The sequence below is a fragment of the Ursus americanus genome, chromosome 4 (assembly GCF_024610735.1).
Source record: "Ursus americanus isolate L20-20 chromosome 4, mUrsAme1.1.p, whole genome shotgun sequence".
NCBI classification, from domain to species: Eukaryota; Metazoa; Chordata; class Mammalia; order Carnivora; family Ursidae; genus Ursus; species Ursus americanus.
Genome location: NC_142130.1, coordinates 88,419,385 through 88,443,884, shown reverse-complemented (window position 1 = coordinate 88,443,884; position 24,500 = coordinate 88,419,385). Strand labels below are relative to the sequence as shown.

Genomic DNA, 24,500 nt, shown 5'->3' with positions numbered 1-24,500 from the left:
AGGCTCCCTGCTGAACAGAGAGCCTGATGTGGGGCTCCATCCCAAAACCCTGAGATCATGACCAAAGGATGCAATTGTGACATGACTAAAGCTCTGTAAAAGTCTGCATGAAAGAAATTGTAGAACACCCCATATTTCCATTGCTATGTCATAGGAACATCTTAGGAAAAACATAAAGTTCCACATTGAAAGAGAGACTTTTCTGGCAATCACATATATACAGGAGATCAGAAAATTTTTAAATAAAGGAAATATACAAAAGAATTACTTCAATTTATTTTTGTTGTGGTTCCTACAATCCTCTATCTTAAATGTGCCTAGCATCTTTAGTATTATTATAAAAGCATAAGTGGCAGGAACTTAAACTATAGGTCTTTGTACACCCTGCCACTTTAAATGTCAAGTACGTAATTGGTTCGGAATCCAATGAAATACCTCTTAAAAAATAATTTATCCTGGGGTGCCTGGGTGGCACAGTTGGACCGGCATTCGACTCTTGGTTTCAGCTCAGGTCCTGATCTCAGGGTCGTGAGATCAAGCCCCACGTCAGGCTCCACGCTCAGCACAGAGTCTACTTGAGATTCTTTCTCTCCCTCTCCCTCTGCCCCTCTCTCTCTCAAAAAATAAATATTTAAAAAATAATAATCTATCCTTTAAAAAAAAGAAACTTCAATCTGAAATTATATGGCAGTTTCCCTTATGTTATCTCCATCACTTTTTCCTTCTCTTACCAAAGACTTGTGAGAAACACTGAGATGATGTTCAAAGATGTGGGAATGGAGAACTTTTTGTTCTCACTGGCTACATCCCCTTTATTCAACAATGTCCTCTCCAAACTCCCTTCACCCCACAAGAATGAAGTGACTGGTAAAAAGTATTTAGTCAACCAAGCAGAGTTTTGGCCATAATTTCCCTTCATATATGGCGAGTAAAAATGCTAAACAAAGGATATTAATGGTGATTTGAATAATAAGACTGATACCTAAATTCTACAGATCAACTAATTGATCAGCAAACTCTTGGTTTCCTACTATAAAGAGAAACTTACTTTGTGAAGTTATTTGCTTTGTCTTAACTCCATAAATTAAATCATACTTGCTTTTTCTGTGGTCTGATTTTTGCTCTTGCCTTCCTTATGAGAAGAAGCTAGGATTTATTCTTAACAATAAACAAATCTTTTTCATGATTTAGCTTCTGGCAGAAATGAAGATGGAGAAAGATTTTTTTCCTGTTGGGAGAGAAATTGCTGGAATTGTGTTAGATGGTAAGTTTATAGATGTAAATATCTGTACTTATTTTCTAAGATGAAAGAATTAAATGGTAGCTAATTGGTTTACCACGACATAAAATTATGTACACTTCCTCAAATGTGAAATTTAATTATACAGAAATGTTTCCATTTTTTAATTAAAAAGAAAAGTGGAACTCAATTCGTGTTTTTTTTAATTTTTATTTATATATTTTTTAATTGGTGTTTTATAATTAAAAAGCTTACTAGAGTTTAGTAGATATTTGGGGATTATGTGTTTAAATCCATGAGTAATCATATTCAATGGAATGACCAATGTTGTTCTTTTTATAATGTTTACAAACCATAAATTACTTGTGTAGGTTGGCTTTGGGCCAGAATTTAAATAGTAACTACATTCATACTCAATTTTTTAAGTTTGCCTAAAATTAAGCACTTAAAAGCAGTCTGCTCATGCAAAAATGGGTCCTGGAGAGAAATAAGTGGTAAGATTTTATGATGGCCTTAAGTAAAAAAAAATTTTTTAAGTTTTATTTAGTAAATAATGGTCTTAACATGCAAGACAGTAAGCCTAAGTATTGGAGATAATTTGTTTCTATATAGACCTACTTACACAGTCGGTGCTTTTAGGTAGTTCATGATCAGTCAGTGTATTTGCTCTTTCTGCATATGTGAATGAATGAATGAGTAGGCAGGGTGGGTTAGACTGAGTTTTACCTGTGATTTTAATCTAATATATTTGACTCTTTCTCAGTGTTTTCTTCAGATACAGCTAAATTATACTTTCATTTCTTCTTTCTTATGCTCAGACTGAAGGAAAATAAAAATAAGAATTCTAATAGAACATGATCATTGTCATGTCATTTAATTCATTCATTTGTTTATTTACACCACATTTAATGAGCACTTGCTAAATGCTTGGAATATTAAATGAGACAAAGTCCCAGCCCTCAAAGAATTTTACTATCTAGGGAAAAGACAGATATATCCACATGAGCAGATAATTATGAGAGCTCAGAAGAGAGCTACCCAGCCCAGCCAGAAGAAACAGGAAAGCCTTCTTGGGTACAATAACCAGACACTAAGGAGAATCATACTCAGCACAGAGGATATCATGAACAAAGACCAAAGCAAGTAATAATGTGATGTATTGTAAGAATTACAGAGTTTGGTGTTGGCCAGAGCAAAAGCAAAGTTCTGGGCAGGAGTCAGAGGCAAGATACTTGACAGCAGAGAAACATTTTGTCAAGAAAATTCTCCTTCAAAAACAGCAGAATAAAAGATAACAAACAAAATATTTTAATGATATGAACACTGATTCCTTACCTCCAAAATATGAGGCAGGAGGGTAGACAAGGGCCAGAGCCATAATGAGCCTCATATATCAGATTGGGTTTTAGGCACTTTTGAGGCTGTCGGCAAGAGGACTGGTCGGGTCATAGATTAACAGGCAAGAGATAACAAAGTCCATAACCTAGATAGCAATGGCAAGGGTGTGTGTTGAAGAAATACTAAGGAAGTCAAATCATCAGGACCGAATAATTAACTAAAACAGGAAAGTAAAAGCAGGTTTAAGAACCCGGAGTGATTTACCTGATTCTGGTTAAGGAATGAATTGATGCCACTAATTGAGAAGGGAAAGGGGTCTGATTTGGAGGAAAACGGTGACTTTAGATTCATACTTGTTGAGTTCAGGGTACGTGAGTGACATCTCACTGGAGAGTCTATTAAGCAATTGTATGAGTTTAAGCTCAAAGGTAAGAGAGTTCTTGTTAAAAATGTATATATTTGAGAATTGTCCGCATGTCATTTGTATTTGAAATCAGAATTGATGAGCTCACTCAGGGAGAGAGTAGAAATAGAGGAGTCCACTCTTTGGGGGACAACTGAAAGGAGTGTGAAGGAAGCCAATTGAAAAGGATCAGAGTGATCCCAGGAAGACCGGGGTCAACAGCTGAAGGGAAAGGGAAAAGCACAATGCATCAGCAGCCAAAATTATTGGGGCATGGTGGTGCAGGAGGGATCCAAAGAAAGAGCAAACTGTGAAAAGAGGATTTGGAAGTAGGAATATCAAACTTAGAGTTGCTTGAGGAGTACCAATAGATGAGCTCTGGAACCATCTTGCCCATAGCCAGCCAAAGAGGCCACTTCCAGATTCCCGGCTTCCATCTTCCTTCATTACGTTACCTTAGTTTCATTGTCTGTTAAATAGGAATAATAATACCTACATCACGGGTTAAATGTGAGGAAGATCAAATGTGATATAGCAAGTAGGCACTCAAAAATGTTTGAGTTTTTCCTTTCCTTTCTTCTTGTTACTATTTGAACAAAAATATTCTAAAGAATTGGCTGATGGTGGAGGCTCTTCCTCTGCATGTGCAGAGAAAATGTAACCATCATTTCTGTGTAGTTCCAAGAAAATTCTTGACACTGGTCTGCATATATTACTATAATCCCAAATCAAAGTAATTCTATGCATGACTCTTACCAGAATCTGCCATTGTATGTCTGAGGTTCTATACCTAAAATAATGATAGGAAATTGGGCTCACCACAGGAAGGGTGGAAAGCAGTGTAATCATCGTAAGAGCTGGAGAGTGGATTATTTTCCTTTATTCCTTCATCCTTAGCTAAATAGATATCCTCCTCTGTGGTGTCAACAGCCACATGGCCCAGATTTGAAGTGATCTATCCCAGAGTCTTTATTATTGACTATCAAAATGTCCTAGAAATTCTTGGCCTTTTCTCTGAGTTAGTGACCTTTTTATAAACCCATGCATTTATTTTAATAGTTAAGTAACGGTGGTATTAAATAACCTCACAATACGAATTGTTAATTTTCTTCCCTCTTTAAGTTGGAAGCAAGGTATCATTCTTTCAACCAGATGATGAAGTCGTCGGTAAGTTATGATTTATAAGCCTGTTGCAAGTCATCTGTTTTGCTGTCATCTCTTCTTTTTCTAAAACAATGATTCATGTTTATTGTGTGCTTTGTATAGAAGGATACATGTATCCTGATTTTTATAATTTGCTCATAAATATCCATTGATGAAGAAAATTGGGAGTTTAATCTCAATAGCAGAATATTTAAACTTTCTAATATTTGACTATTGAACAATATTGTAGATAGAAAGATGACCATAGTTGTTACTGTGGTTGGTGCAGCCCTTTCCTGACAGGACCCCAGTCTATAACTAGACTGTGGATTCTGGAAGGCGCAGTCGCAGGTCACCTGCTTGAAGACCACTGACTGGCTCAGCTGTGCGGAAACTCCACTCTCCATATCCAGCTTGCATTTCACAGAGCTGCTCCCTCTCATAATACCACTCTCATAAAACCAAAAATTTACTGGAAACCCTTAGTTTATTGGTTATTTTAAAAATCCATAGTGAATACTATTCTGCAAATACATATATCTATACTATTATATCCTAAACAGTCACACAAACATAAAATATGACTTTAGTAGTAGTCTTGAAAATTACCATTTTTGTTATGGAAAATATTCATAGGAAGACACTTAAACTTAGAAAATATTTACTTTATGGTATGCTTGAAGTTGTTAAGAACAGATTTGTAAGAAGGTTTTCATCAGCTTTTTATGGTATTGCCTTTGACTCATGTATTTTTTTGGAGAATTTATTATTTCTGTCTTTCTTATCTTTTTTATTCATCCAAGACATCAATGACACTGTGTTACACAAGTGGCCAAAAATAAAATCAGACTAGCATAGAGGAAAATGGGATTTTACTGGAAGCATCTTATAGAACCAAACTATGGGAAGGTAGCTGTGCATCAAGGACAATTTTAATGAGGAACCCAGGTGCCCCCAAGACTCTGACTTGGCTCTGTACATCGGACACCATCTTTACCGTCACTCAGAGGTGATAGAAGAGGGAGAAAAAGAAAGATAGTATAGGCGATACAGCGTTCGTGACAAAATGAACTGTCCACTTCCCTTCCATACTTTTGAGGTCTCTCCCTTCCCCACACCAGTAATTACTGGAATCTTCCTCAAAACTCGAGTGAACAAAATGTAGACTAATACTTAGTGGCAACTCATTAGGAATGAATTCATTATGGGATTATTTCCCTTAAGTTTCTCCTGTTAATTTCTAGGAATTCTGCCCCTGGATTCTGAAGACCCTGGACTTTGTGAAGTTGTTAGAGTGCACGAGCATTACTTGGGTACGTGCCAGTCTTTTGCAGCTCACGTAAGTCTTGCATCATTGATGTGTGTGGTGTTTCGTAACATCGCGATGTTTTTGCATCCACCTTGCGTAATAAATGTTGGCTGGTCACATGAACACGGCCAGCTTATATTTAGTATCCATAAAATTCATACTCAGACCAAACAGCGTATAGACCTTTAAGTTCCACTTCTACTGCAGTGGTAAGAGGTTTGAAAAGTGGTTTCTTCCTTGGCTCTGAAATCATATCCCTGATCAGAATTTTTTTTTAAATTGAAGGACAGTTTGGCATACAATATTACATTAGTTTCAGGTGGAGAATTTTTTTTTTACTTTTTATTCTTGGTTATTAGTTGAAACTAAAAATGTATAAAATCTAGATAATATGTGTAGAGTCTGAGACAGGAAAGCATCAGAAACACTTTCCTTTGGTTTCTATTGCTAATATATTTCGACCCGTTGTTTAGTTTAACTAAATATTAATTTTTAATTTTTCCTATGGTAATTTACTTCTTGAATACTTAAAATAAATATGAACATACACACTCTTCAGGAAACCATAGTGAAAAGATGCTGCATCTCCTTAGTAATCAGGGAAAGGCAAATTAAATTAACCACCTCGGGATACCATTAAGCATCCACATGACTGACAAACTCTGTAAAGTCTAACCGCCCCAAGTGTTGGCAAGGGTGTGAAGCCGCGGAACCTTTTATGCGCCAGGAGTGTAAATTGATTCAAATGCTTTAGAGAAGAGGGTACCTGGCTAGCTCGTCAGTACAGCGTTTGACTTCTGATCTCAGGGTTGTAAGTTGGAGCCCAATGCTGGGTGTAGAGATTACTTAAAAATAAATAAATAAATAGGGGCGCCTGGGTGGCACAGCGGTTAAGCGTCTGCCTTCAGCTCAGGGCGTGATCCCGGTGTTCCGGGATCGAGCCCCACATCAGGCTCTTCCGCTATGAGCCTGCTTCTTCCTCTCCCACTCCCTCTGCTTGTGTTCCCTCTCTCGCTGGCTGTCTCTATCTCTGTCGAATAAATAAATAAAATCTTAAAAAAAATAAAATAAAATAAAATAAAAATAAAAATAAATAAATAAAATCTTAAAAAAAAAAGATAATTTAGTATTATCTAAATAAAGGTAATGATGTATATACTCTAGGCCTAATAATTCTACTGGTAGTTTTGTACCTCCCAGAAACTCGATATGGCCCAGTAGATAGGCACAAGAGTTCCTAATACCATAGTTTATAACTGTGGAATAAAAATGGAGAAAACCTGAATAAATATTCTTCACCAGGAAAATGGATAACTAAAGATATTCCTAGATTGTAATTCAACTTAGCAGTGAAAGCCAGTAACAGCCAGACATCAAGATGGACGAATCTCATAAACTGTTGAGTAAAGGAAGCAAGTTGCAGAAGAATACAATGTGTTACCATACATTTCTATAAAGTTCAAAAACATAAAAAGTTAAACATATCTTATTTAAGGATATAAAGAAAACAGGGATGAAAAGTCAGGTGTAGGCTTACCTTTGGGGGCAGAAGAAGAGGATGTGATCAGAGTGGATCCACGGGACTCTGGTGGTGCTACCAATCAGCTGTTTCTTATGCCAGGATTTATGTTACTCTTCATACCTTATCAGTAGGTCAACATGTACTCTTTTGTATTCTTGAACTATTTCATTAAAATTTTTCCTGAGTTTATTCTTAAATGATATAATCCCTAATCAGACTTTGTGGTAACAGAAAGCCAAATTGGATTTTGGACTATTAAAAATAGTTAATTTATACATTTGAGTCTGTACAGTAATTTGAACTAGGCTAGCAAATCTGTGGCATTTTATTTCTAAAATTGCAAACTGTAAATCGTTTATATTTAACTTAATGACTATGTCTAATATTCCCAAGTAATACTATATTATAAAATACTATATTATAAAATAATATAAAATACTATATTATAAAATACTATTTTATAAAAAAAAATTGATTTCAGGGGCATCTGGCTGGCTCAGTCGGTAAAGCATGCAACTCTTGATCTTGCGGTCATGAGTTCAAGCCCCATGTTGGGGATAGAGTTTACTTAAAATTAATTTCAAAAAGGCATTTTTCTGGAAATCTGAGATCTGTGTATATTAAACCTAGCAATGGAGCCAAACACATGTCTTCCTTTGAAAGATAAAGCTCACTTTCAAATACCATGCTGTGAAAGTTCGCTGATCCATAGTTATTTTGATATTACACATTTTGAAAATTGAGGACCACCACTGGCTTTTTTACAGGTAACTACTATTTTTGACCCCAGAATATATCCTTGGGCCTTATTTCACCTATTCTTTTGAGAACCTTGTAACTGTGGAGTCAACTGAAACCTTTCATTTGGATTCCCAGGCTTGAATTTTGACTAACTCTCCCAAACTAAATTGTTATAGAACATTAACTATTGAAAAAACAAACCAAAAAAGGCCCAATCTATCTTTCTTTCTTTCTTTTGTTCTTTCTTTCTTTCTTTCTTTCTTTCTTTTTTTGCCCCCCCCCCCCAGATTTGGCATAATTTATACACATTTCCATCATGTATTTACCAATTGTTTTTTACTAACAGCTTCATTGAGATATCATTTACATACCACAAAATTCACCTTTGTAAATCATACAATTCAGTCATTTTTAGTATATTCACAAAGTTGATCGACCCTTACCACTAATTTTAGAACATTTCATCACTCCAAAAAGAACTTCATTCCCACTGGCAGTTATTCTCCATTTTCCCTCCTCAGCTTCTCAAAACCACAAATATACTTTCTCCTTCTATTGATTTGCTTATTCTGGACATTTCATATACATTAATCTTGCAATATGTGGTCTTTTGTAATTGTCTTAATTCATTTAGGTCATGTTTTCAAAGCTCATGCATTGTAACATCTATTCATATTTCATCACTTTCAATGGTTGAATAATACTTTATTGTATGAGCATACCACATTTTGTTTTTCCATTCATCTATGATTAGATATCAAGGTTGTCTCCCCTTTTTTTTGGCTATTATGAATAATGCTGATCTGAACATTGGTACAGATTTTTGTGTGGATATATGTTTTTATTTCTCTTGGGTATATACCTAGCAATAGAATTATTGAGTCATATAATAACTCTACATTTGGCATTTTGAGAAACTGACAAACCCTTTTCAAAATGGCTGCAACATTTATAATTCAACTAACAGTGAATGAGTGTCCCAATTGCTCCTCATCCTCACTACTGCTTGTCATTTTCTGCCTTTTTAATTTTAGGCATCCTAAAAGTAATATCTTGTTGTGATTTTGATTTGTATTTCCCTAATGACTAATGATGTTGAAAAATTTTCATACTTCACTGGACATTTGTATATCTTCTTTGGAGAAATGTCTGTTCAGATCCTGTGCCCAGTTTTCAAATTGGGTTGTCTTTTTTATTGGTAAGTTGTAAGAGTTCCTTACATAGTCTAGATATAAGTTGCTTGTCAGATACAATGATTGTAAATATTTTCTCCTATTCTAAAGGTTGCCATTTCATTTTCTTAATGGTATCCTTTAAAGCACAAAGTTTTTAAAATATTGATGGATTCCAGATTATTCATATTTTCTTTTGTCTTGTGCTTTTAGTATTATTTCTAAGAACCCATTGCCTAAGCTAAGTTTACAAGTATTTACACCTATGATTTCTTCTAAGAATGTTATAGATTTAGCTCTTATGTTTACCTCTATGATCCATTTTGAGTTAATTTTTGTATATGGTGTGAAATAAAGGTCCAACTTTGTTCTTTTTTTGCATGTAGATATCTAGAGTCCCAGAACCATTTGTTGAAAAGACTCTTCTATACCCACTGAATTGTTTTGACACTCTTGTTCAAAATCAATTGACCATAGATGTATAGATTTATTTCTGGACTCAGTCCTATTCAGGGGATCTATATCTATTTTTATGCCAGTCAAAATTGCCTTGATTACAGTAGCTTGGGAATAAGTTCCTTTTCCTTTTTTTATTTTATTTTATTTTATTTACTTATTTGACAGAGATAGAGACAGCCAGCGAGAGAGGGAACACAAGCAGGGGGAGTGGGAGAGGAAGAAGCAGGCTCATAGCAGAGGAGCCTGATGTGGGGCTCGATCCCACAACGCCGGGATCACGCCCTGAGCCGAAGGCAGACGCTTAACCGCTGTGCCACCCAGGCGCCCCTCCTTTTCCTTTTTTTAAATTTAAATTCAATTAACATATAATGTATTATTAGTTTCAGAGGAAGAGTTTAGTGATTCATCAGTCTTATATAATACCCAGTGCTCATTACATCACATGCCCTCCTTAATGTCCATCACCCAGTTTCCCTATATCCCTTCCCTTCCCCTCCAGTGACCCTCAATTTGTTTCCTATGATAAAGAGTCTCTTATGGTTTGTCTCCCTCTTCAATTTCATCTTGTTTTATTTTTTCCTCCCTTCCCCTATGATCCTCTGTTTTCTTTCTTAAATTTCACATATCAGTGAGATCATATGATAATTGTCTTTCTCTTATTACTTATTTTGCTTAGCATAATACCCTCTAGTTCCATCCATGTTGTTGCAAATGGCAAGATTTCATTTTTTTGATGGCCGAGTAGTATTCCATTGTATATGTATACCACATCTTCTTTACCCATTCATCTGTCAATGGACACCTGGGCTCTTTCCATAGTTTGGTTACTGTGGACATTACCGCTATAATCATTGGGGTGCAGGTGCCCTTTTGGATCACTACATTTATATCTTTGGAGTATATACCTATAAAGAACTTATCAAACTTAACACCCAGAGAACAAAATCCAGTCAAGAAATGGGCAGATGGGGCGCCTGGGTAGCGCAGTCGTTGAGGCGTCTGCCTTCGGCTCAGGGCGTGATCCTGACGTGCCGGGATCGAGTCCCACATCGGCCTCCTCCGCTGTGAGCCTGCTTCTTCCTCTCCCACTCCCCCTGCTGTGTTCCCTCTCTCACTGGCTGTCTCTCTGTCACATAAATAAATAAAATCTTTAAAAAAGAAAAAGAAAAAAGAAATGGGCAGAAGACATGAACAGAGATTTCTCCAAAGAAGACATACAAATGGCCAACAGACACATGAAAAAATGCTCAACATCACTCAGCATCAGGGAAATACAAATTACAACCACAATGAGATACCACCTCACACCCATCAGGATGGCTAAAATTAAGAAGTCAGGAAACGACAGATGTTGGTGAAGATGTGGAGAAAGGGGAACCCTCTTATACTGTTGGTAGGAATGGTACAGCCACTCTGGAAAACAGTATGGAGGTTCCTCAAAAAGTTGAAAAAGTTACTGTGACCACTTGCCTTTAGGCAAGACACTGGGCATGTTCCAACTACAAAGCTTCTAAGCCCTGTTGTAGCTCCAACATTTTGTAAAAGAGGAAATCATTTCAGTACGTTCCCTGAAGATTTGCAGAAGGAAATATTCAGTTTAGCCCAACTCTAGTTTAGTTTCTATTAATTCTTCAGTGATTTAAGATTTTATTTATTTATCAGAGAGAACAAGCAGGGTAAGCGGCAGGCAGAGGGAGAAGAAGGCTTCTTGCTGAACAGGGAGGCCGATGCAAGACTGGATCCCGGGGCTCTGGAATCATGAGCTGAACAAGGGCAGATGCTTAACTGACTTAACCATCCAGGTGTCCCTCGTTAATGATTTTTTAAATGGACGTTGAGCACTCATCACCTTCAGATAAGTCTCTTCTTTCACCAAACCAAACAATGAGGTTCCAAACAACTTCCCCAAAAATGTCTTATTAATCCTGCCACAGAATATTAAAGATAAAGTTAAGAAGTTGAGTGAATCGGGGGCGCCTGGGTGGCTCAGTCGTTGGGCATCTGCCTTTGGCTCAGGGCGTGATCCCGGAGTTCTGGGATCGAGCCCCACGTCAGGCTCTTCTGCTGGGAGCCTGCTTCTTCCTCTCCCACTCCCCCTGCTTGTGTTCCCTCTCTCGCTGGCTGTCTCTCTCTCTGTCAAATAAATAAATAAAATCTTTAAAAATAAATAAATAAATAATTAAATAAATAAAATAAAAACCAATTGCTTCTCATTAAAAAAAAAAAGAAGTTGAGTGAATCGTCAGGTTCTTTTGTGCCTTCAGTTCTTAAGCCATTTATGTCAAACATAAAAATAATTTTTTCGTTCAAAATTTCATACACATTTTCAGCATGATTTTTTTGGGCCTAAGGAAGAAAGAATTAAAATTGTAATGCTTGGGTTTGGTGTGCTGTTATTATGATCCCTACCTGGCTCTTTTATTTATATTTCAAGTTTTTTATAACATAATAAACTCTGGTGGACCACCTAACACAAAAGCAGGGATCTCAACATTAAACCACATGTTACCATGCAATGTTAGAGCCTTTGCTGTCTAAGTGTAGTTTTATCACTGTTAGCTTTCTTTAAAGGACTACCTGTTCGCGTTGTGTGGGTTTTTTTTTTTTTAAGACTTATTTATTTATTTTATAGGGGTGAGGGGCAGAGGGAAAGAAAAAATCCTGAAGCACACTGCTGAGCACAGAGCCCATTGGCGGGGCTCGATCCCACAACCCCAATATCACATCTGGAGCCAAAACCAAGAGTCAGACGCTTAACTGACTGTGCCACCCAGGCGCCCCTACATGTTTGATTTCTTAATGAAAATATAGGTAGTCCCAGTTCTTGTAACGGAACATGTTCCCCCCAAGATATAAGTAAACTGTAGGTGCCTTGAATGTGCACTGCTAGAGAAGTGCTTTACAGTCAGACATTCAAATTTATTAGCTATGTGAACCCAGACAAATTAATTACCCTGAGTCACATTTTATAATCAAGAAAATTGGGAAAATAGCTATCTTAAAGAGTTTGGTAAAGAATAAAGTACCATGTGTGAGTGACATCACCTGGTACTCTATTTTAATGACTCGCTTGTCTGAACATTTTCAACATACATGCATGTGTGCGCTCTCGCCCTCTAGATGGCACCAGTTAGTTGGTACATGCAATGCTGACTGTCCTGGACTACACCATCTCAACTTCAGAGGGAAAATATTTGAAAGAGCTGGTCAAGACTACAAAAGTGTAGTGAAGTTGATTTTAGGGAAAAAGAGAAAGGATTGCTTTTACTGGGAAAAAATCACAGTGTACAAAATGAAAACCTAAAAATTAAATAATTAAATGTATTAAGGAATAGCTTAATGGTCAGATCAGATAGAGCTCTTTAAGCTATATTAGAAGTTTGCTTTTGTTTCAAGTGCAGTGGAAACCCATTGATGAACTGAGCCAACGTCAAGAGTCAGTTGACTGAGACACCCTGGCGCCCCGCCATTGGAACTTTAAACAGAGAATTGTTAGCATGTTATGTGTATTTTTAAAGATCATTCTGGGGGCGCCTGGGTGACTCAGTCAATTAAGCATCCGACTCTTGATCTCAGCTCACGTCTTCATCTCAGGGTCTTAAGTTTAAGCCCCGCATTGGGCTCCATGCTGGGCATGGTGCCTACTTAAAAAAAAAAAAAAAAAAAAGATTCTGACACTTCTGTTTTCAAAAAACACCATTAGGGAGATTGAAAAGAGAAAATAATATTTTAATACATGAGCAATTCATCTAGAATATATTTTTAAATTCCTATAAATCAAAAAAAGACAACACAACAGAAAAATTGATAAAACACTTGAACAGTCTTTCACAAAAGGAATTCCAGGTGGCCAGCAAACACAGAAGGGTGCTCAACATTAGCAGTCGTGAGGGAAAAGCAAGTTAAAATCACAGTAAGAAACCATTACACACTCCAATGATTAGTAAGAATGTATAATCATGCTGGGGTTGACAAGGATATTCACAGTAACAGGAGCTCTGTTACACAGCTCTGGGAGAAGGAATTCACACAGCCACTTGGGGAATATGTAGTCAAGTCGAAGGTTGTACATCTGCGACCTGGGATTTCCATTTACAAGTACTGCCCTAGAGAAAACCCGTTTGACAGCATAACACTGTCTTTTATATGCGAGCATTCTTATTACGGGCACAAACTGGAAACAACACACATCCTTGACTGGAGAGCGTATCACCAAATGAAAGTGTTCTCACATAGTGGAATGCCATAAAACACCAGAAAAGGCACAACATCCACGTTTACAAAACAGGTGTGTCTTAAAAACAATGTTGAAGGAGAAAAAGCAAGGTAGAAAAGAGTGCATGTTGCATGATTCCATTTAGATAAAGTTGCAAAACAGGCAAAACTCAATTACATTGTGTGGGAATGCATGTGTGGGTCATAAACGATGAAGGTGAACAGGAACTGAAGTTAGCATGGTAGTGACCTTGGGTGGCAGAGAAGAGGCTGGGGGCGGGGGGCTGTGCGTGCACTCTCTTGACCAGGATGGGGATTACTTGAATATTTGCTTTGTATTTATCCACCCATCTGTACTACTGTTACATGTACTTTTCTGCATGTGTTTTATTTCACAGTATAATGTTTAAAAAATGCACACACACACCAGCACCTAGGCTGAGGGTGCATTATGTGTGGGCAAGAATGGAATTAAGGAAACCAAAATATAGGCAAAAGTAACAGGAGTAGTGGCTTGGACCAGGGCCACAGTGGGAGCGGAGGTGGCGAGAGAGATCCAGGAGGCAGGAGTAGTAGGACTTGCTAATTGGTTGCTCCCTCTTGTTCTTTGTGACAGTTCACAAACCAGAAAAGGTTAAATGGACAGAAGCCGCTGGAACCATTCGGGATGGAGTACGAGCGTATACAGCTCTGCATTATCTTTCTCATGTCTGTCCTGGAAAATCCGTGCTGATCATGGATGGAGCAAGTGTAGGTGCTAATCGTTCTGCTAAGACATGGATCAGAATCCACTAGACTTGGAAATAGGCCATCCGTTTGCTAACATAAATCTTTGCCAATAGCTTATTCACTGCCATTTTGTTAAAACAGGCAGCTTTTATTAATAGGAGATAAAAGTGAGACTTAAATGTGTCTAGTTTCTTACTACTTTGAATCTGTTTATACATTAAAAAAGCAGACAAGCCATATTTTTATGCCTGTTACACAAAGCCTGAAATAGCTCATGAAATCTTTGAGGCCGTGCCCCAAAACTCCCTACCAATTTTGTGTATCCCTCACATTTACATTTATGTTGATGAGGTGTTGCAGTTATAGACAGGTCACATAAGATAAAAAAATGTGCTACTGTCAACACATGACATGTGTCAGCAAAAAAATAGTTCAAGACACTAAAAATACATAAAAATAGATAATAATCTAAACATGTTACAAAACTTGGGGTGAATTTTTGTAGTTTTATTTCCTGTGTGGCTGTTGATGAAAATGCTTTTATTGCCTGCTTTTCTTTGCAAACAAAGGCAGAACTGTCTTTGGCATTGGCTTCAACCTGATGTCCAGCATCAGGATAGTAGTGTTTCCCTGAACTTAGCCCTCAGGTCAGCAAAAGGATGGAGCTTTTGAGAGTGCTTTGATCTTTAAAGAGAGATAGCTGGACTCACACATGTATGTGAAATTGGCTTAGAACATGATGCTGACAAGGCCCTTAAAAGCCCATTTTTCCCTTTCTGAGGCCAAGTTTCTGAATGCAGCCCTCCATCTTGAAATTATGCTCAACAGTCAGACTGGGTGAGAGCACAGGTGGTACGTACACCTTTCTGCCACCACTTCTGATCAAGAAAGTCAGTCAAATGTCTCAACCTGGTCCATATATTTTTTCTTTTTCTATCAGATAATACTTAAAAATATAGGAAAGTAGCACTAAACTATGACACTTTATTAAATAGCCTATAAACCAAGTTAGATATGGCCTCTGCCTTATATCTGTAAACCCATTGTGTATTTTTTTCTACACAGGCACTTGGTATGATAGCTATTCAATTAGCACACCACAGAGGAGCCAAAGTGATTTCAACAGCAGGCAGCCTCGAAGACAAGCAATGCCTCGAAAGACTTAGGCCTTCTGTAGGTGGGTAATACTACTCAACAGACTTTACAACAGCAAATTGTGAAGAGAGATCACCTTAAAGACTGTCCTCATAAAACAAAGTACAAAATCCCAAATGAGAGTCACTGTTAAGATGCACTTAGTATCCATGCCAAGTCCAAGTTTACCTAAGTGATAGTCTTAATTGTTATTCTTTTTAAACCTGCATTTCTCAGTGTTTTTTTCTTTTTTTGCCCTGTTGTTATCAACTTACCCAAGTTTGAATTAGCTGAACTATGACACAGTTTAACAATACCTGATGCCTCTTTGGTTTTATTCAATAAATCAACATATGTTTGCATCACTCTGTAGGTTTCTCAACCTCTTTTACTCAGTGATATACCTCTAAAGTTGTCTATTTTCTGTGATATGCTAAGAAGGGAGATGATCCACTTAAACAGAAAACACAGGTCAGATATAGTTTATGATGAACAGGATATGGTGGAGACTGGGGAGACCTTGAAAAGATTGAACCTAAGGACCTAAATGTCAGACCTGAAACTATAAAAATCTTAGAAAAGAGCACAGGCTGTAATTTCCCCGACATTGGACACAGCAACTTTTTTCTAGGTGTCTCCTGAGGCAAGGGAAATAAAAGCAAAAATAAACTATTGAGACTACATCAAAATAAAAAGTTTCTGCAGAGCAAAGGAAACAAATCAACAAAACTATAAGACAACCTACTAAATGAGAGAAGATATTTGCAAATGATATCACTGATAAAGGGTTAATATCCAAAATACATAAAGAACTTCTACAACTCAACACTCAGAAAACTATCCAATTAAAAATGGGCAGAAGACATGAACAGATACTTCTCCAAAGAAGACATACAGGTGGCCAACAGACACATGAAAAGATGCTCACCATCACTCATCATCAGGGAAACACAAATCAAAACTACAATGAGGTATCCTCTCACACCTGTCATATGGCTAAAATCAAAAACACAAGAAGCAAGAAGTGTTGGCAAGGATGTGGAGAGATAGGAACCCTCATGCACTGTTGGTGGGAATGCAAACTGGTGCAGCCAGTGTGGAAAACAGTATGGAGGTTCCTCAAAAAGTTAGAAATGGAACTACCCTCTGATTGAATAATTTATCCAAAAAATATGAAACAATAATTCAAAGCGATACATGCACCCCTTTGTTTATTGCAGCATTAATATTTATAATAGCCAAGTAATGGAAGGAGCCCAGATGTCTATCAACTGACGAATGGATAAAGAAGGTGTGGTACATATATACGTGGAATATTATTCAACCATAAAAAATGAAATCTTGCCATTTGCAACAACATGCTAGAGAGTATAAAGCTCAGCAAAATAAGCTAGTCAGAGAAAGAAATACCATATGATTTCACTCATGTGGAACTTAAGAAATGAAACAAATGCACAAAGAAAAGGAGAGAGAGAGAGAGACCAAGGAACAGACTCTTAACTGTAGAGAACAAATGGATGGTCACCAAAGGGGAGATGGGTGGGGGAATGGGGGATCTTGATGAGCCCTGAGTAATGTATGGAACCTCTGAATCTCACTATATTGTACACCTGAAACTAATATAACACTATGTTAACTATACTGGAATTTTCTTTTTAATTAATAAAAAAAAAATGCTCAACAAAAAGTGAAAAGATTGAACCTATCCAAACAACAACACAAATGGAAAGGAAAAAGAAAAGAAACTGAAAAAAGTGACCAAGAAGAGGAGAAAGAGGAATGGAGAAACTGACAAATGAAGAGACAAGAGGCTGAGCCAGAGTGTAAGTGAGGGCAAGCAGGAAGGAGAGGCAGGCTCGTTGAGTGTTAATATGAATGATCTGCCCTGAAGTCCTCAACAACCCTGTGTCAGCAAACCAGGGAGCAGCATCTGGAGGATTTAACCAGCTTGTCCAAGGAACTATAACTAGATTGGAGTGGCATTTGAACCCAAGCCTGCCTTACATTAAAGCCCATGTTACTTCCATTGTTATCTTATGCCTCTGGCAGAGATAACCAAGACATGGAAGAAAGGTTAAGGCAGGGACTGGAGAAGGAGGAAAAAATGGAAGAGATGAGAAATGGAATGGAGAACTGGGAAAAAAGCATGAATAGTATTGTTGAAGGGAGAGGTTTCTTACTGGTTAACCCTGCCCTTCCGAAGTGCTTCAGTCCCCTTTCCCTTGTGTCCTCCCCACTTCCACCCTGCCCCCCACATCTTAGATCACTGTTGTTCTGCACTACCAATCTTAGCCTGGCTGAGAGGAATTCTCTTTTACAAGAAGGTGCTAAAAGCTATGAAAATGAATTATAAACGTGAGTCTTCATTTGCCAGTTCAGATGCTGAGATTTTTTTTTTTTAATCTCATTGGCTGCTTCTATTGCGATAATACTCTAGAAATAGTATAGTTTTCACTAACTGCTCAAAGTAATGTTTTTCCCTTAACCTTCAGGATTTTTCTTCATTTTGGGGAGCAAGCGGGGAAGGGAGCAGGGGGATTTCTATGACTGAAAAAGGATAAAACAGCCTCTAATAGAGATAGAAGTACCATATCACACAAGTACATTTTTTTACATTTTAGCTCTAAACTATTAAATCTAAACATACTTAAGAAATTGCTTAATCAGGGTGCCTGGGTGGCTCAGCCACTAAGTGTCTGTCTTTGGCTCAGGTCATGATCCCAGGGTACTGGGATCGGGCTCCCTGCTCAGCGGCAAGCCTGCTTCTCCCTCCACACTCCCCCTGCTTGTGTTCCCTCTCTTGCTGTCTCTCTCTCTCTGTCAAATAAATAAATATAACCAAAAAAAAAAAGAAATTGCTTGATCTTTCAGTTTATGCCTTAGTATATATGTATCTCTGTGGTTTACAGATTCTCTGTTCTGACTATATATCTTTTAGCAATAGGGAACAGTCCTCTTTTTCAGTAGACCAGCCTTGGAACGCATCATCCACAAAATGTTCAATATTTTTATTTTATTGAATATACCAGTCCCTTCCTTTAAATTGATCCTTAATACTACTGAGTTAGAAAAAGTAAAATTTAGATCCAGTAATTGTTTGAACCACTCCATACGTTTCAGAGAACAGATATTTATTTGCTTTTCTTTTTCTTCTTCTCCGATTTGTTTGTGTTGATCACATAGAGAACAGTACAATTGCCTGACTTCCTGTCCTTTACAGCCCGAGTCATCGATGTTTCTAATGGGAAAGCCCACGTTGCTGAAAGCTGTTTAGAAGAAACAGGAGGCCTGGGAGTAGATATTGTCCTAGATGCTGGAGGTGGGTACTTTACTAGACCAGTAGTCTGGGTCATTTTTGTAGTGTGATGGATGCATTTAAAAAAAATATATATATATATATATACCAGGTAATAATTATTACCGTATTTATTAAATTGATGTCATGTTTTGTTTTTAACCTTTCTATTTAAACTGGAGCTTCTTGAATCCCACAGTAAACACTGTCTGGAAGAGAGAGCATGCTTACCTTTAAAACACAGGCACCGGAGTTTAAATGATTGTGCACAAATGAACAAACATCATCATCTCAGTGGTTCCCAGATGATACACATTTGTTCAGCTCTCAGCCAAATGCTTAGTTCTGCTGTGTCTGGCTGCCCTCTCTTGGGTGGCTGACTTCTGCAATCTGTGTTTGGAAAAAGCACAGAATTTTGTTCCATTTTTACCTTCCTTGACCTTTTGTTATTTAAGCAGTATCTATTTAACACCTAATCTGTACACACGTAGGTAGTGCCATTGCACGGAAAGCATAGGATTCACAAGCCTGCAAAGGGATTCTGTTCGTACTTCGTTACGATTTCTCTTCTGTGATGGGAATCATAGGAATACAGCTGTGACCATCTTAATGTGTTTCTTTTTAACCTGTATTTTCAGGACTTGAAATTAACTCAGAAAATCACTTCTTGGCCTGTTGGCTAAGATCAACTGTGAAAATTAACTCAGAAAAATCTTTCAGTGGAAGTGAATGTGTTCTTCATTAACTTTTCAAGTATACATTTCAATAGTTAGTGTATGACTTTCTTGAGTCTGTGAGTTCCTTAATCAGAAGTCAACGTTTCCCAAAGAATTAAGCTATCAATGTTAGGATTAAAACTATCAATCTTAGTTATGTGTTATGTTACCTTACCTGGTTTTCAAATGAAAATAAACTTTTGTCCTTTGTTATTTCACTTATAATTGAATCCAGAGTAAATTTTATGACCAGTTTTAATGCAAAAAGTATATTTTAAGGTATCTGAATACATTGTGTTATTTTTTTCTAAGAAAAATGCTTCCTCATTCCTATATTAAAAAGTAAAGAGGACTAGTTTGAAGAATAAATTTTTGCCAGATTACTATAAAATATATTTCTTGTCTCTCTCTCTCTCTTTTTTTTAAACTATTCCCTTGTAAGTGAGATTATATAGTAAAGATGATGAACCAGCTGTAAAATTACAACTACTACCACATAAACATGACATCATCACACTTCTTGGTGTTGGAGGCCATTGGGTAACAACAGAAGAAAACCTGCAGGTATTATCAGAAACAATAAACCATTACTATTACACCGAAAGGATATAATTAACAAAGAATAATGCCTAAGCCTTTTGAGGCAAGATGTGAAGAAATTGTAAATTCTGAATTATACCTTTTTCTAAAGAAATGTAGCTTTCTTTTTTACTTTAGATACATGTTGGCCAAAATGTAGAAAATAGTGCCTAATAGAGGAGTTATTCAACTTTTATTTAGTGGTTTGAAAGAAGTGACTTCTGAATTTTTTAGTAGTATTTCCAATAAGATTTTTTTTCTTAGTAACAAACATTGTTGACATATACTTAAGCAAAATATTTCTATACAAAATTATGACAATTTCCCATTCACATTGGAATTTATTACATTTCTCAACAGAATTCCAATTTTCTTATCATGGTTCATATGCAAATACCATAATCCTCATATATCAATCTTCACTAATTTTCTAACATCCTCATGAAGATAACTGGTGAGTAACAGCCAGAAATCTCACTCTCACACACACGCACACACTTGTGCACACAGACACGCACGCACACTCATGCACTCATGCACACACATACACACACGTGCGTGCACACAGGCTACCACTCCATCACCTCTACGTAAGGCCCTGCATCTGACCTTGCTGTTTCATCATTTTGGACAATGAATTAGAAAAGAAAACGTTACAGTTTACAATATTGTTATTAAAGTTTGTATACTGTTTATTCGTGATTTGGATATTTAATTTGCATAGAAGTTTTTCTGGCTCAAGATACCAATCATCTGTCTGCTATTAAGCTCACAGTCATTGATCAGTCTTTGTGCATTCTATCCAAGTTGGATCCTCCAGATAGCCATTGCCTTTTCCTCAAGGGAGCAACGGTGGCTTTCCTTAATGATGAAGTTTGGAATTTATCAAATGCGCAACAGGGAAAATATCTTTATATCCTTTTTATCTAGTAACTTGAGTTTCCGGCTTGAAATTTACCATGTTCTCTCATTAAGTTCTTTAATTATGATAATTGATAATAATAATAATAATAGCTAACTTTCATTGAGCATGCCAAACAGTGTTCCAAGTGCTTTGTAGGTATTAATGTATTTAAACATTAAAACAGCCCTATGAGGTGTGAGTACTGTCATTATCTCTGTCTCACAGGTGAAGAAACTGAAGCATAGAAAAGTTAATACATGTCCCAGGATGCAGCTAAAAAGGGGTGGGACAGGAATTACCCAGGCAGTCATGCTCATTTGTGAATAGGGAGATAAACCACAGGATACATGTAAAATTTTGTTTCATTTTCAACTTGGCATTACAGAAATTACACATCCCCTTGAAAGGCTTAATCCTTACTCTAAACTGTGATGGTTGCTATTACGTAAGACATTGCAGAATGCTCATCTGCATTTAAGAGTTTGTGGGTTGTTGTAAAATTAACAGTGCTAGAAAATCTTCAACAAGTGAAGATGGGTTTGATTTTTTTTTTTAATGGAATTCATTCAGAGAAAAATCTGGCGAATGAAGGCAAATCATTCCAGTTTTGGTGAAAGTAACAAAATCTTGTCTTGAAAATGTGAAAGCAGTTCCAAAAGAGTGGTCCAAACCTCTTTAGAGCAGGGTCAAACTTACAAATAAAACTTTTTTTGCTAAGATAACTGTTTTGAAGGCAGTTGCCCCTGCTAAAAATTTTAGTATATTGGATAAAACATAAGTTCATGTTATTCAATAGAGTATATCTGTGTGAAGAAAGAAACTTGCTAGCCTTAAGTTTGTCTCCACTGAATATCATACTTTGCTTTTGTTAAACGTGTGTAGTTTTATACACATGATACTTACAAAGGCCCACCTCCTCTAAAAGCAATGATCGAATTAATTCAGAGCTTTCAAATAGGAGTATTTCATTAGTATCCTGCATACATTGAGTTGTAAAAAGTACGTTTCAAAACCAGAACATCCCCTTCATGTAATGAATGTGTGAGTTGAAAGTATTTCTGAATAAATATTTTTCTTTAAATTTGGAAAACAGACTTAATCTTTAACTTTCTAGAAGAATTCTTTAGATTTAAATTTTAAGCAACTTAATTGCCCACTGACATTGTCATTATCAAGAATCTCATGGGACGTTAACAGCAGAGAACACCATGTGTTAAGAGTAACACTAGATAGGGGCGCCTGGGTGGCTCAGTTGTTAAACGTCTGCCTTCCGCTCAGGGTGTGATCCCGGCGTTATGGGATCGAGCCCCACATCAGGCTCCTCCGCTGGAAGCCTGCTTCTTCCTCTCCCATTCCCCCTGCTTGTGTTCCCTCTCTCGCTGGCTATCTCTCTCTGTCAAATAAATAAATAAAATCTTAAAAAAAAAAAAAAAGTAACACTAGATAGTGTGTGTTGAATCTTACATGTCAGGAGCTAGGCTGGCTCCTTTGCCTACGTTACTTAATTCCCTCCACACACACACACACTCCTAGAGTTTCAGTTGGCATTTTCACTTAACAGAAGTAGAAAGTGGATTTGCAGTATGTAGAATATTCTTTAGGTCCTCTTTAAGAAAATCTTTAAAATGGCTTATGTATCTACTTTCTAATTTACATTTTCTAAAGTCCTGAATTCTCAAGTCCCAAATCAGACTCTAGTCCTCACTTGTGCTAAGCCCCCCTCAGTCAGTTCACATGTGAGCCAGTTGCTGCTTGTGATTTAACAGACCTCCTTCCAACTGTGTGATTATATGCCGTATGTCATTCTCTAGTACTTGCAATTACATAGACTCTCAGTCCTAAAACTGTCATTGCAATTAAATGACTCAATTTTTTTCTTAATTTTACACTTATTTTTTGATTCTCTTAGTGACAAACTACAGTTTGTTAACTTTTCTGCACACAAATTTTGAGCCAGTTAACAGCCAGTTTAGTGAATAAATGTGCACCTAACATAAGAGATACAAGTGCTAACATTGTTTTTAACTAAAAATATCATACATAGTGCTAGAAGGAAAACCTGACACCACTGCACTCCTACCCGCTTGGGATAACACTAGTCATTACTTAGTACGAGGCATGAGGCTTGCTGTTTCTGCCATTTGTCCTAACTTAGAAGTGTAGGCTCTGTTATGTTTCCACTCCTCTCACATCTGTTCCCCATTTCCCTGTTTTCGAGGTAAACGTCACAGCTTATAGAATTTCTATAACTTGAATTCTCAATTTCTGAGAGTGCTGGACTTATATAGGTGTCCTGCCTAACATCGGCTATTTATTGACTGGTTTTGTTCAATTCTCTCTGTTACATTGCCACCTTAACAATCTTTCCAGCTACGTATCTTAAAAGATGTGATGGAGAAGCTATCAACTGGAGTCTTTAGGTATGCTAAGTAACCAAATCATTGTTTATTTTTTCTATTCTCAAGGAGGTAAGGCAAGCATTTCCACTTGTTTCAGTTTTCGCAGCATACCTGTTGCCTCCGTATTTTGTTTGGAGAAATAGCTGCTCTTTAGTATTTGTCAAAGTTTATCTTGTGATACACCAGTAAGTATTCCCTAAGATAGAAGTGGCTCATGAGTTCTCCTTAACCCATTCCACACCACGCCACACCACCTTTGCTTTTCTCATCACCCTTCCCAAAGTGATGTGAAATAACCCGTAGCTTGAGAAGAGGGAAAAGTACAGTTTTGTTTAAGTTGGATCTGGGAGTGGATAGTCATTTTTCCCCATCAAAACCTAACCGCTTTTAACAGTGGAAATACTAATGGACAAGTTTGTTTGGATTATTTAAAATAATAGGATTGAGGCACCTGGGTTCCTCAGTCGATTGGGCAGCTGACTTCAGCTCAGGTCATGATCTCCAGGTCCTGGGATAGAGCCCCAGGTTGGACTTCCTGCTCGGTGGGGAGTCTGCTTCTCTTTTTCCCTCTCTCTTTGCCCTTCCCCCTGCTCTTGTACTCTCTCTCTCTGTCTCTTAAATAAATAAATAAATAAAATCTTTAAAAAATAATAGAATTGAACTATAGCAATTGTCACTTACCATCCTGTTGTTCTACTCATCTTTACCTTGTCCTAACTTTATAATAATTTCATTCTTCCTCAGGCCTCAGCTGGATGAACCCATTCCACTATATGAGGCGAAAGTTTCCATGGAAGTTGTTCAGAAAAATCAAGGAAGAAAAAAGCAAGTTGTTCAATTTTAATTTTGTTCTTTGTCAGACCGCAGTTGGATAAACCCCTTCCAGTACTTGAAGCCAGAGTTTCCTTGGGAATTTTTTAAAAAGTCAAGGAAGATAAAAGCAAATTGTTCAGTTTTCCTGCTATGAGTCAAGACGCTCAGTTAAAGTTTTTAAGAAGTATTTGAAAAATTATTGTACAAATGGTCAATTCCGTAATTAATATTTAAAGGGAATATTCTGAAAATCTTTTCTGCTTGTTTCTATACATTTGCCTCTGTTATAAAATTCTTCCCGTGAAGAAAATTGCTTTCAGGAAAAGTCACGCTGCTCTACTGATAAAGTTGTTAGTCTTTTGGTTTGCCGAAATACCGTTATTTCTTTT

General features: G+C 37.1%; 1 protein-coding gene across 3 annotated transcripts in view; it reads left to right on the top strand.

Moving 5' to 3' along the window:
• CRYZL1 (crystallin zeta like 1) overlaps positions 1–24,484 on the top strand; it is a 38,741-nt gene extending 14,257 nt beyond the window's left edge. For 2 of the 3 annotated variants that reach the window (XM_045785560.2, XM_045785561.2), the window contains 10 exons: positions 1,192–1,264; positions 4,104–4,148; positions 5,369–5,437; positions 14,159–14,292; positions 15,337–15,448; positions 18,626–18,724; positions 19,859–19,980; positions 20,803–20,908; positions 23,274–23,319; positions 24,043–24,484. In XM_045785560.2, the coding sequence (XP_045641516.2) occupies positions 1,192–1,264; positions 4,104–4,148; positions 5,369–5,437; positions 14,159–14,292; positions 15,337–15,448; positions 18,626–18,724; positions 19,859–19,980; positions 20,803–20,908; positions 23,274–23,319; positions 24,043–24,142 (906 nt within the window). In that variant the 3' untranslated portion in view covers positions 24,143–24,484. Of the gene's footprint in view, positions 1–1,191; positions 1,265–4,103; positions 4,149–5,368; positions 5,438–14,158; positions 14,293–15,336; positions 15,449–18,625; positions 18,725–19,858; positions 19,981–20,802; positions 20,909–23,269; positions 23,320–24,042 lie in introns of all 3 variants that reach the window. The other variant, XM_045785562.2, reaches the window with a different exon arrangement.
• Positions 24,485–24,500: the final 16 nt, after the last annotated feature.